Raw genomic sequence first — 14,191 nt, 5'->3', positions numbered from 1 at the left:
ATCAAGATTAGATATTGTAATTCCAATACATTCTCTCCATAATACATTAACGCATTTCCATCTACTGACTTATTATCTGCTCTCGTGTCTCTTGAAGCTATAATCGCCAGCTCGTTTTCCAGTAAGCTTTGTTTTCTTTTTAAACATTACAGTCTTCATCGAATAAGAAATCAATAATGGAGAAAGTTCATTTTGAAGAACAGTGTACATATATTAGTTCTTGTATTGAGTGATAATTAATAGCCGCAAATATACCTTGCCCATATCATACAATTGTTTCTTACCAAACTTCACGTTTCAATACTGATAGCATGCTGAAAACTTGACAGCTTAGTTACAGATAGTGTCGTACAGTTCATATGCGAGTTTCAGTTTAAAGGCTAAAGCAGGTTTACCACAAACTATGTTAAAGTGTATCTTACACATTGACAACTTTTAACAGATTTCTGTCCACTGGCTCGTTTACAATGCATTTTACTTTAACCATCAGAGGAGTTATGTACTGAGGATAAGGTTTATATTCTTTCAAACATATTCATATAAATTTTGCCATCGAGCGCTGACAGCTTTACGTGTTTCTCACTCCACATTCTAAGATGGAATATTGAACATCATATCAATTTACATAAACACAATGTTGCAGATAGGATGTGAAGTTACCCACCCTTTTACAAGACTGCCCTTTGCCTAAGAATATCTTATCTAAGATTGCTTCTTATACTAGTCAAGTAGCTGATCGTCCAGGTATCTGAACCGTCAAGAAATATGTTCTTTCTTTTATAAAAGAGTTCTCATGTCAACCGGCCTTGCATTTTCCATCTGTAGTAGAAGACATGTTAGATACTACTTTTGATCATATTTCTCATAACACATTAGTAACACCACTGTAGGATTCAGGAATCCTCAAAAACCTGTTTTCTCCATAAAGCTACTAATATTTCCCCTAAATAAAATCAAAGTTTATATCATCAATGGCATTGCAACGAAATGGTTTCAACGATCAGATTATGCAATGTTATTTTCACAATTAGTTTGCACAGTTGCACATCCGCAGAAATATGAAAAATCTCTCTACAGTTTTTGATACAAGGCGCAATCTCTATAATTTCAGTACGGGAAGAAGAGCACCAAATAAAGTACCGCGTAGATTTCTTCTTATCCTTCCTATTTTACTCATATATCCAGACTACTCCACTGGTGACAAACACTTAATCTCATATATTAATCAATGAAGAATTATTTAATAACAGAACTCACACGGATTTCCGGTTATAGTGTTTCATTAAAATATTTTCCATCTCGGAGAGTTAATCCTGAAATAGAGGACCTTCTACTAATTGGAAATGCAATAAGGCAACAATAAAAAATCGAAAAGTAACTTACGTTAAAAGTTTGGAGTGAAAAAGCTCAACTTTGGAACTGGTATTTCCTGATGAATGCTATCATGTAATGGGACCCAATGTTGTATGGTCTCTGCCATACCATGAATATTTATTGTTCTACATTTGGTGCATATCCAAGTTATTGCACCATACAATTATATTACCGTCCTTGAAATTCAATCCTATTGAACTTATATCACTTTTGGCTGCAATCCTACCTGAAAACTTGTTAGAAGTAGGAACTTTATTATACAATACAATATACTCATAATAGTGCAATGCGATCCAAATTAAATGAGGAAAATAAACTAATAAGTCAAGTTTTGTTTGATAGCAACAGTTGATGATATGATTCTGATTAAACTATGACAAACTCAGAAACTTCATCATAATTTTCCTCTTGACAGTAGCGGAGATGTAAGAGAATGACTTTAACAATGTAGAATTGACACTGTCTGCTATGCTAGTCCTATCTAATGGGTAACTTTGAATTTATTTGACTACTTTCCTTGTTACACATTTCAGTTTCTTCACAACTTCTTGCACAGTAGCATCTTCCTAACTGAAGAAAAACTTTCGCAAGTTCAATTAACTTGTGCAAAATAAAATGCCAATTTAATTACAACCCAGACCTTTTTAAATACAATACTGTGTCTTGTGAAATAGACATACACCTACCAACTTCAATTCTCTACTTGTATCGAACTTGTGTTAGTCATATAGTATTAGGTTATTGTTGATAAATATACATATTAAATATTATTGTTAATGAACAATTGAAATAATTTCAGAGAAACCTGGGCTGCCTTCAAAAGGAGACCCTGTACATGGTAAGGAATGAAACTGAACATTTTTATAAACTTCTTTTTTACTTTTTATTATTATTTTTTTACAGAAACGAAAGTAACCGTTCTCTATTCATTTTTTGCCACAGAACGCAAACATGGAACTTAGAATTCTCTCGTGGCTCAGGTTTCTGAGTAATTTAGCCTTTTATATTTTGCATATGAAGTTATGGAGCATTACAAATACATGATTTAAAGTACTGTTTTACAAGATACAAAATGTCGTTCTTGACAAATATTTGTTGCATATTCGACTTGGCAACGTTGTACGCTATCAACAGCTATTGGGAGCGTGTCATGAATCACGTGAACAAATGATTGCAAGTTGCAACTTGCTCCAGTTAATGTCGGTAATTCTAATGCGGAGCTGAGGTTTTTGAATCTATTCTCAGTGCTAATGAGCACCGTTCGTAGCATTGTTTCTGCAATGTTTGTACCAGATTCTTGGGCAACCACCGAGCCAAAAATTACAAAAAAATTGGTACAAGAATTGCTATTGCCTACAAGAAACTTGCGTGAAATATGTCAAATTCATTTCTTTCATGCTCACCTTGATGTTTTTCCAGTGAATTATCGATCTTTCCGTGACGAGCAAGGAGAACGATTTAAGCAGGGCATTTCTGCGATGGAACAATATTACAAAGGAAACTCGTCAGTTTCATGTTAGCGGATTTCTGCTGAATGATTCTAAGAGATGCCCCAGAAGTTCCTCACAAGAAACAAGCAAAGAGATGACGTGTTTAAAACAGTTACTTTAGGTAACTTTTATTAAAAGAGGTCTTGTCCTGTAGCGCTATATGCAAAATGTTAAGAGTGATCTTATACCGATAGTGGGCAAGGAGGACGTTATATTTTGATATTCATATTCAGTATCCAAACATTTATAAGATACAGTTCGGTAATTGTGTTAATGTTTGTTACTTTTATCTTTAGTGTTTCATTATCATACCATTATATGCAAAATGTGAATTGTGTAACTACTACTAAATCTGAATTCTGAACACGTATTTATTGCTTTTTTTTGTGTTCAACGCCAAAAAAAATGTGAGGGACTAATATTTGTATTTACTGAATCATTTGCATATTCGGTGACTTTTACCTTTACAATTTCATTATAATAGCGTTATATGCAAAAGGTACATTATGCAATTACCACTAAATCTGATCTATAAGGATATTATCATTGTCATTTTATTGTTCAGCGTCCGAGAAATTATAAAGAATAGCTATTTTTATTTCCGTAATCATTTCAATGTTTTGTAACTTTTTCCTTTACAATTTCATTATTATAACGTTATATGTAACATGTAAATTGGTGATTACAAGAAAATCTTAGCTTGGAGCACATTTCTATTGTAAGTTTCGTGTTCAACGCCCAAAAATCAATAAAGGATGACCATTTACATTTCTGTATAAAATTCACTGTTGCACAGTATAATTGACTGAACATTTGTATTTGATAGTTTCTACAATGCTCAAACCGAATGTTCTGAATGTTATAAATTTTCCATCTTAATTCTTAAGTTTTGAAGCACGTATATTACTGTATGTTCATTTCTCCAAAATATAAATGCGTGCCTTTCTTACATTATGAGCATGGTAATAATGCGCTCGAAGTTATGTGAAGGAAAGCCATAAGATGAAAAGAGTATTCCCAACACACATATTTGTTATTTGAAATATTTAGATCATTGTCCAGTGCTTAATGTAATGTTAGTATTCGAGCAAAATAGTACCTTAGACAATGCAAAGAACGTATAGTAGAAAACACACACACTGTTTAACCCAAAGAAAATTGTAAGAGAAACAAGGAAGATTTTAAGGAGTTTCCTCGTTATCAATATACTTGGAAGACGATTTAAAAATTTATTTCGATATCCGACCGTGTATAATTTTTTCGTTCTGTTTGGATTCAAAACTTTTGAACATGGTTGGAATCCCATTGGGTAATTTTATTTTAAGAAAGCAAACTTTTTCTGCCGACATTACTTTACAGTTTGTGATTTTGTGATTCATTTCCTTCTTTCTGTCATCAAAGAAAGCCATGTTTTGAAAGTCAGTAACTAATTTGCTGTTTATATCCGACGATTTTTCAAACACGAAAGAAAATACTTAACTGAGTATTCTTCCTTTCTCTGTCTTAAAGGGTACTTAAATGCTACTAACTTGTTACTAAACTGTGTTAAAGTGTGAGTATTGACGGAAGAATGCTATGAATTTCACCCTGATAGAAAAATTGTGCCCGTTTGAACTGATTCTATTTTCACAACCGGCACCTTTCCCAGGTGTCGAATCTTCGTGATTACAGAAAAATGGAAAAACTTTTACTTTTTCAGAGTAAAGTAATACAATTAGGTACAAATCGTGTCTAGGAGTTGTTTTCGTAAATCTCCGTTTTATATTTCGCGTCTATATATCCATTACTCCGAATGACGGAAACATTTTTAGGATTACTTGGTAGTTCACCATCAAATTTATTGAAAATGTATCAAGTCAAAAGTTAGAAATAAAGTTCGATTACCGAGGTAATTATCAAACCGACAGTAACAAAAATATTCAATTACCAGTTTCTACATCGATCACTGTAGAGCAATAACAGTCATTTATGCATACGGAATAACGGTTTTCTGCTTTCAATGTCCACAGTAGAAGTACCGAAAACAGCAGAAGTCCGGCCCAACTATCGGTTGATTTCACAGACAATAAGAGATAACGGGAAAGGTTTCAATTAAAAATAAATTTGGTGCTCTAAGAATAATAGATACATTTTCCCTTAACCCCCTATTCAAACCAGAAGTTTCAGATTTAAGCCATCTCGGATTTAACAATGTTCATTTAGAACAAAATCCACAATAGAAAGAGGATAGAGGTTGATGTGGCAATCGTATGCATCCAGCTTTAATAGTGATCGGTATAAAAAGAAAAAGGTCACGGATAGCAAGAAGTAGTTTTCTGTATCAATGAAACGTCCAATAATATTTCCTTTTCAATCGATTCTCTCTCTACTATACAACCATGGTGAAGGAAATCTATTTCTACTACTGGGTTCAATATTAATTGAGAGAATATAATGCGAAACAAAACACTTCTTTACGTGGTGTACACGTCTCACTATACGTAAATCGAAGAAGGAAATGTATGTTTGCCTGTCAAACTTAGTATAACAATACATTATGAAGTAGCAGTTAATCGTTTACACAACGCGAAACGTCGGTTTATGATGGCATATATATAATATGTGATGGCTGAGCATATATGACTGAATTCATGATCCCTGGGAAAATTTTAAATACCCACACTGAATCTCATTCATTTATAAGTACTCTTACGTTCTGCCAAAGAGTTCGACTTCCAGTTAGTTCATCATTGTCCGTTGTTTTTCGCGTTTCAGTTCTACAGTCATTGCTGCTTCATTGTTTCAGTTTAAATCAGTACACCATAAAATTTGTGCAGCTATTCCTTTGTGGTGCTTGATAGTGTTTCAATAGGCTCCGGGAATTATTTAATTATGTAATAGTTACAGATTTATAATTAATATTTTTGACACAAAGAATTTGCTTATTATAATCACTGTTTCCTTATTTTTAAAATGTAAACCATGCCAACACATACTATACACTAAGCAGACCTATGTGCAAACTTTCGCGCAGTGGCAGAATCCTAGTCGACTTCTATGTTGCAATGGACGTCTATGTTAACTTAATTCTTGATACATTAAGCAAGGATACTGAAGAAATATGTAATTTACTAAACAACATCCTACATGAATTATAGGTGGTCATCAAACGAAATGGTTTCTTGTCCTTAACTGATTTCTTTTGGATCTCTGGAGCCAAATATTGAAATAGTTGCATCTGTGGATAGTATTTTCTAGGTCCTGAAAGACTTTAATTTGACTACTGATAGCCATCCTGTGGGTAGACCAAGGGGAACATTTGAACCAGACCCCGCATTATATTGGTCTTTCTCCTTAGAAAGAGAGGCCGTTTAAAAGATGTAACAATACCCTCGTTCCGATTCATTATGGACATAAAAATATTTAGAGATTAATATTAATTTTCCATGGCACTTTTACAAGTGTCACCATTAATATAGCATAACGTACTCTTAGAGCTAAAACAGAATACGTTAAACATAACTATAACACATACGCAATTTGAAGTTTAACACTGCGAAGGTCTATTAAAAACCTCGTGTACTGGATAACAATTTGCAAAATATAGAACTCTAAATATGGTTGTCCTATGTTCAAGAAAATAGAACACACTGTATAAAACGGGTTTCAAAAGTGAACTCATCGATAACTTCTTTTTGTTCAACTTTGATTTTCATCCTGTTTTTAATACACCTAGAGATGTTACACGCAAATGTGCCCAGTGAAGTTTTCTCGGAAAATTATTGCACACTATAATATGACGTACTAAATATGTAGTTTTAATTTTAAATACATTGTGATGGGAGTATTTGTTGAACTATATATATATATATATATATATATATATATATATATATATATATATATATATATATATATATAATTTTTAGTATTATATGTCGTACCGTTAGATGAACAACATCAATAGATATCTTCTAGTTAACAGCGTATTTAGAATATTGGGTCCATGTGTACACAAATGAAGAATCAATGTCCGCAGAATAGAAGCTACCAATTATTAATTGCAACAAACACTTTCAGTCATAAAAAATAGTTTTGTCGATACTCTTGAAAACTATGCACTGAAGTTTAACTTAATATATGACTTTATTCGGGAGAATGTACTTTATGGCTTGATATAAGATTCCCTTTTGCACACCTTAATAAAGGTGTTGTAGTAGTTAAAATACAATAGAAAACCGGGAAATCAACCCTGTCCTTTGAAGAAACTCGGAAGAGGGGTCTGAAAATTCATATTTATATAAGTTGTATAAAGACACACATTGTTGTTCTCGTGTGTTCAAATACTTTTAGCTGCAACTTATGGGTTGAAACTGTAAGTTCTGTTAAAAGTTGAGTGCCTTGATGGTACAATTATTTACCGTTTTGATTAGAAATAATTCACACATAATTTAACTTAAATTTGGTAGACTATAGGTAAACATACACTTATTACTTCAGTGAGGAACAACTCACCAAACTTGAAAGCAAATGATTGTGAGAATAGCAACAAATGAAAATCTCGAATATTTACATATTATGCACGGAAGACTATAATAAAGTTCAAATGAGCGATGGACGAATTTAAGAAACATTCAAAACATTCGTTAGTATCTTAAATTTAGTTTTCGACCTCGTAACACATTTGAATTCCCTAAACGTTCTGTCCAATATGTTTTGTGGAATCATGTCATTGTCCTTATGACGCCGTAGCACGTCATCAGATCACATAACGTCCCTAAGCTAATCCGAGATGATTGTCCTCAAGTATCTTAAATATATCTTCCATTTCCGATAAAATGAAATATTAGATGGAATAGGTTGCGATTGAATGATAGAACAGTGTGTAGGTAGTTTAGTTTCCGAAATATAGCTAAATGTAGACGCCAGAAGCTTTCCTTTGATATGTGACATTGCATTGAATTGCATGGGATATTTAGACCTTCTTTCCCAATTGCCTCGAAAATTAGAGAATGTGACATACCATTAAATTTCCCAAAGTCGTCCATTACTTTAGGGACAATTTAACTACATTCCGATATATGCTAAAGCCATGCGAAAATAATTTCTTCATACACTGTCACATACTGGTAATAAGATGTTCACAGATTGATATAAATTTCCTAGACAAATAGTACATCGAGAAAAATATAAAAATGACCCCCGATGCGACTATATAAGTAACGTAAATATACGCAGTAATAAAACTATTACAAAATTTTGCATGATAAATAAACAGTATATAAATATTTTTTATGAAGTAAATTACTTAAATTTACTCCAATACCCCTAAATTGTCAGCTCATTTATTTAAATTTTACTTCCTAGCCCTTTAAATTATAAAAAAAATATTTCCTAAATATTTAATAAACATTAGGAGAATCAAGCATTTTATTTTTACGATTTATATCTATTTGTTTCAGATAAAGAACTCTGGTCGACATCAGGTATGAAGTAATATTATATATATATGAAGATACATTGTTACATTTAACGAAAGTTAAATGTAATTTTAAACCAAATTAAATTAAACTATGACTATTGCTTCTTATGTTTTTGTGATATTTCTGCAGTCTAATAAACTATAAGAAATTATTCTACTGGACTGTTAAATCAAATAATAGCTAAGAATGAACATACAAGAAAATGTATTTGCGGAAGACCTACTTCATTAACGCCTTTGCTATATCATTATTCGTGTTCTTTGGGAAAATAGCGCTTCATAATTAAAAAATTCTAAACAACACTTAACACATTAAAATAGAAACAATATTCGGAAATCGAAAGAAGCAGAAAGTAAGACTATATTTTAAAATCTCAATATAATGAAGTGTTGAGAACCTTCAGACTTACATTTCTATTGTAAAATTTCATTATATTGATTTTTTCTCTACTTATTTTTTGCTACTTTCTTTGCTTCTTAAACGTTTGTGCTTTCTTTACGAAATACTTTGTTGCTTTTTCTATAAATATTTCCGTTATAATTTTGATTTGATATCAAGTTTGGTATCCCTTTAGGTGCAAAAAATATTTAAAAGGTGGATAACTCTGGGTTAACTGAACTTAGAGTACCTACCGCAACAACTCCCACCGAGAATGGAACACAGTTATAAATTCAACGGATACACAAATATATACATTGTTTCACGATCGAAAGACAAGGAATGGACATGTGATGCTAGGATAGGAAAATATATGAAATCGTAAAGTTCTTTGGCTAATTAAATATTAAAGTAATGTAATTTTTAAATTATTTATATTACGTAATAGGATGGACTTGATTTTGAAAGAAAATATGCACAAAAAGCAATATAGGCAGAAAAGAAGAAAAATGTCATCGTTATAATAAAAGTTCGAGATTTATTACATGAAATGTTTAAACAGACATTGAATAGGAGGGCCTAAAAATAAGTATTCAACTTTTCACAATATTTTGAACATTTCGCTGTGCTGGCGATCGTCGCATTGACACTTTTGCAGTCGCATATCAAAGAGAAGCTCCATTACTCAAAGTACTATATTAGCAGCAAACATGTAAAAAAAATACAAATAGCTGATAAATTTTATTATGAGTTAGACTATACTAATTACCCAAATGGCAGTAAGAGCTATCGAATTATAACGAAATAGTCTGATAGAAATAGGACTGAACCGCAGTATCAAGTGCACAGCTTTCTGTTTGCTATTTGGTATAAAGGAAATTGTCATGCAATGCCACTTTTTTGAATAGCATCATCAACATCGCCACCGCGGAAACTTTTAATGTAATACTTAAATGATCGTAACTTTACATGGAGTAAGGATGAAGGTATTATCTTGCGAAATTAGTTGGCCCTACCAGGAAATCGTATCAAATGGTTTTATTAGAGATATTATTATTAAGTTTAAAAATCTACTTGGTAACACATGAAAGGAATGTTTCTAATTATTTAAACCACGTATAGTGCAAAAAAGCCACACATAATAAAATAATTCGAACTACTGTATTAGATCATTTTTACAGCTTTAGATAAAAAAAATACACACTAGAATTATCTAAAAATGAAGTCCAGAAACTGAAATTATAATTTCAGAAACTTAATATAAAATTTTCATATTTGTGAAATATGTATACAGCAAATTACCGTAGAATTATTAGTGGGACGTCTTTGGAAAATAAATATTATCACTTTACATATACATTTAAAGCGGCTGGAGGATAAACAGTGTATAGTCCGGGAGAATTCATTTTCACAACTATGTCAGTTTATATAGACTTTTTATCGTTTCCAAATCTCTGCATTGGGACTAGAACTCACCAAATTATGTTATGTAGCAGGACTAACATATAACACGTGCATGATTCGCCAGAATACAACGTAACACCGGTAATAAAATGTAACATAACACCTGTAACATCTCAGCGCTTTGTTCATTTATTCAATTGCATTTTTGAAAATATTTCGTGATACACAATGTCTGATACTCATAGCTATCAACAACTTTATAAACGTGAAAATAAAAGAAAATAGGAAGCATACAACATTAAATCATTAAAATATCACCGTTCGTATCTTGTTCATTATCACTCTCTTCTTCAGCAACACTTTCGTCACTTATTTTGTGTCATAAGCTTTGCAGTCATTCCTTTAATTGGCTCTAGGAAGTAAATTTTTAATTAGTGTAGTCATTTTATCTTTTTGTACAATTATTATGAAACCGTTAATTATGTGTTTGTCACTTGCACTTTCTATTCACTATTGTAGTAGGGTAAAATTAGAGGTTGACCCGGAACTAAATACAATTGAAATAATCTTTGGGATATGAGATCAGGTAGCTATGGGTGAATTAACCAGTGAATGCTAAAATCTGGAACTTTGCGAAATTCGAGAAATTCCAAGTTGAAGTTGTAACTCAAAATTGCGTTTTGAAACAAATGCTGCTGTTGAATTAATATCAGTTAGTACACACAAAAGTTGTTGTATGCATGCAGTGCAATATATATTTCGTTCGTAATAAGACAGTGGCAATTTATAATAAAAATGTGTTGAAGTTTCAATATTGGTACAAATGGTTATACACAGGGTGACTCAAAAGTCCGGTACCATAGGACAAATGGGTAAAATTTGCATCTGAGGCGCGAGGTAAACATAGATGAGAATAAAAGTTCAATATTTTCAAACGTAGTTTGTAATTTTGTGAAAAGAAAATCTCTCCAGCGCTTTCAATATACTGCCCCTGACAACTTTAAAAATTCGAATTGTTGTTCTCTGACTCCTTACTGTAAAAGTAATTAAAATATATCTGTATTAATTTCTGTTTTAGTGTGATTTATATTCCATAACCTTTTTCTACCCTGTATCAATTCTTTATTATTTTATTTAAACACAAAATAATTCTTTGAATTCTCTTATCACTTTATGTTCCCTTAATTTCAATTTTTCATTTCTTGTTTCTGAGCCTTGTATGCAAGTAACTGCAACCCAATGATCAGTTTTATTTATTTTATTAGTGAAGTTATTTTCTATATGCTGACTTGATTGCATTCCTTGCCAGTATTTATTTACATGTGAGTCTTAATGACGCGTTCTGTGTTCGGTTCACTAATAAAACAAATTTTGATCACTTTTCTTGCTAGAGGCTTCCACGTTTAATTGTGTATTTACTTTAATATAAGCACTACTTTTGTATGAATTCTTATTGTAACACCACATTCTTTTTTGCATTATATACAGTACTCATACGCATTCACACACGACACCCTGCGTTCCTTGCGGATTCGTTCACGAATTCAGAGTTTACGGTACCCACACTTCAGTGCTCCAGTATACCGACGCACATTAGCACAATGTTTGATTCTGAATTTAAGTTTTTTTTAGAAGCTTTCTTCGCAATATGAATCGTTCACGGAAATTTTTATGCTTTCACGACCATTAGTGCAGCCATCACCGTAGCTGTATCGACATGCAGACAGAAATTTTAATCTATATTTTCTGAGGAGCAGCTCGTGCTACTACATAATTTTCTTCCTAGTGTTTTTCACAGACAACGAACAATTTTTAAGATGGAATCAGGTGCTGTAGGTTCATCAGTAGTTTCTGTATAAAGCTGCTGACCTTTGATTACCGTACCCCATTCAAGAGGATCTATTTCTGTCGTTCATTGCTGAACTTGCATGTAAGTTCTTAACGAATGAAAATGCACGGCTCGGGGTGGGAGCTACTAGGGAACGGGTCTCGACGCTACTGCCGTCATTCGCATGTAGGTTGGGTAACGAACTAGAGGGACATCGTCAGTTTGTGTACAGCCATACAAAATGACGAGGAATTGCTTGCCTGCTTTTGAGACTGAATCCAGTGAAGAAATATCTGAAAGAAATATTGTACTTCTGTACATTCTTGAGAGGTTACGTTCTTTTGAATTGTCTTCAGAACTTTTGCCTTTCCTTGTTTGTGGGATGCTGACATTGTTACGCCTGCTAACTGCATAAATGAACAGGAGATGCCTGCAAACTAGTGGTTCATTGTGATGCTGGATACTTCTGACATCATAGAGTGATTTCTGCTCATGCCTCTTTCTCTTTGCAAGTGATTTCATGAAAATATTACCACTGAATCATCAGCGTGATACAGCACCATCGCCAGTACATCTGTGTCATTAGCCACATCTGTAACTTGTTCTTCCTACAAGCCATGCTAATTGGACTCGAAATAATTAACGTGTTATCATCATTTTGTGCTCTGTAGATGATGTGGCCATTTGATCTCAACTCTGTAGACATTGAGAGGAACGCACGTATGAGAGTGCGCTCAATGAAATTTTCACATCGGGTGCTGCAGGATGAATTCTTCGGCGTTGATGCTCATGGTCTTTGATGGAGGGTACTCGTCAAATACTACTATGCATGAAACATGAAAATGCTGATATAAAAATTTGGCAGTATGACTGAAGCACATCCATCCCTAAATGGAGTTTAGATCATACTACGTGTCGAAGTAACATCCACCATCAATAACGAATGACTGATAGCTCAGGTTCCTCAGATGCCTGCGGTATAAGGCTCTCAAATCCTTTCATAAGTGAATGAATTAGTGCAGTGTTTGGTGGTGTGAGAGTGCGTTCATGTGCGAAATACTGGGATGGTGTGTGCTCGAGCTCAACGAGCCTAGCAAGTCGTCAGATGAGAGTTGACTTGTCCAAATAATGAATACTATTACCAATGTGAACTCCTCTTCCTACATGCGGTGATGCTTTTGCTTCGTTAGTCTTATTCAATCTAACGGTATTCCAAGGTTTGCCATCCAACGTCTGTTGTATTCCATTACCAACAACGTCTACATCGTCACAGTTCACTTTGTCACCAACTCTTGCTATAACACCGTGGCTACATTACGCAACGATAAGTCGTATGCTGAAAAAGGTTGATGTTTATTCAGCCATTGTATTATAAGTCTTCGATTACTCCGGTCTCTCTTCATACGTGATGACAATAGCTCAAAATGTTGTACACTCTCTTGGCCTTCAGTTCCAGTTAAAGATCTCCAAATATATGTACACCTTGAATCCATTTGTTCCACGTATTTTGTGTTATTCCACGATCGCGGGTTAAACTTCCTCTACTCTTGATAACAGGTATCGTACTCTGTTCAATTGCACGTTCCGAGGAATTGCTTCCAATTTTTCTTATGTTCGACGGAAAACTTGATTTCCATGGTTTTGAAACTGATCGTATAGACGCGGATGTGTAATTTGTAACTGCTGCATCATTAGTTCACACTTAACATACATATTATGCCCTGTCGCAGCAAATATAGGTAGCATGTATGCCACAGCAGGGAATATTTTATACAGTAGTAAAATAAATGTATAAAGTAAAAGTACAAAATAATTTTAGCTAGGTACGGATGTTCCATATATATTTTACCTATTTGTCCTAGGGTGTCTAACTTTTGAATCGCCCTATATAATAAAAATACAACAATATAATTATTATTTTCAATTTAATAATTTAAAACATTATTAAAGACACAAAATAAATATATAAAATATATTCATAAACAATAGTTATGGTTATATGAAATGTGTTACATAAATCCAAACAAAAAAAATGTTGAAAATTGTGGTCCAAAATTCAAGCACTCATAGAACAATTTTCGCACAGTGCCATGCTTTAGCATTTCGCCTATGAAGAGTACCAATACTCATTAACGTTAGTGCAAAAGATCATTTCAATAGTATTTAGTTCTGGGTTGTGAGAAATTTTCGGCTATTTTTACCCTACTATTGCACATCTGCTTTTCTCCATTGTACACCAGCTCCAACAGCTCGTG

At 33.2% G+C, this 14,191-nt stretch overlaps 1 protein-coding gene across 4 annotated transcripts in view; it reads left to right on the top strand.

The window, feature by feature from the left end:
* Positions 1-14,191, top strand: part of LOC145674903 (uncharacterized) — a 157,566-nt gene that overhangs the window by 87,830 nt on the left and 55,545 nt on the right. For 2 of the 4 annotated variants that reach the window (XM_081745161.1, XM_081745162.1), the window contains 2 exons: positions 2,174-2,212; positions 8,306-8,329. In XM_081745161.1, coding sequence (XP_081601287.1) covers positions 2,174-2,212; positions 8,306-8,329 — 63 coding nt within the window. The remainder of the gene's footprint in view (positions 1-2,173; positions 2,213-8,305; positions 8,330-14,191) is intronic. The other 2 variants (XM_081745163.1, XM_081745164.1) reach the window with 1 other exon arrangement.

This window comes from Thermobia domestica, chromosome 18, assembly GCF_964235325.1.
Source record: "Thermobia domestica chromosome 18, izTheDome1.hap1.1, whole genome shotgun sequence".
NCBI classification, from domain to species: domain Eukaryota; kingdom Metazoa; phylum Arthropoda; class Insecta; order Zygentoma; family Lepismatidae; genus Thermobia; species Thermobia domestica.
This window is presented reverse-complemented; position numbering and strand designations above follow the sequence as displayed.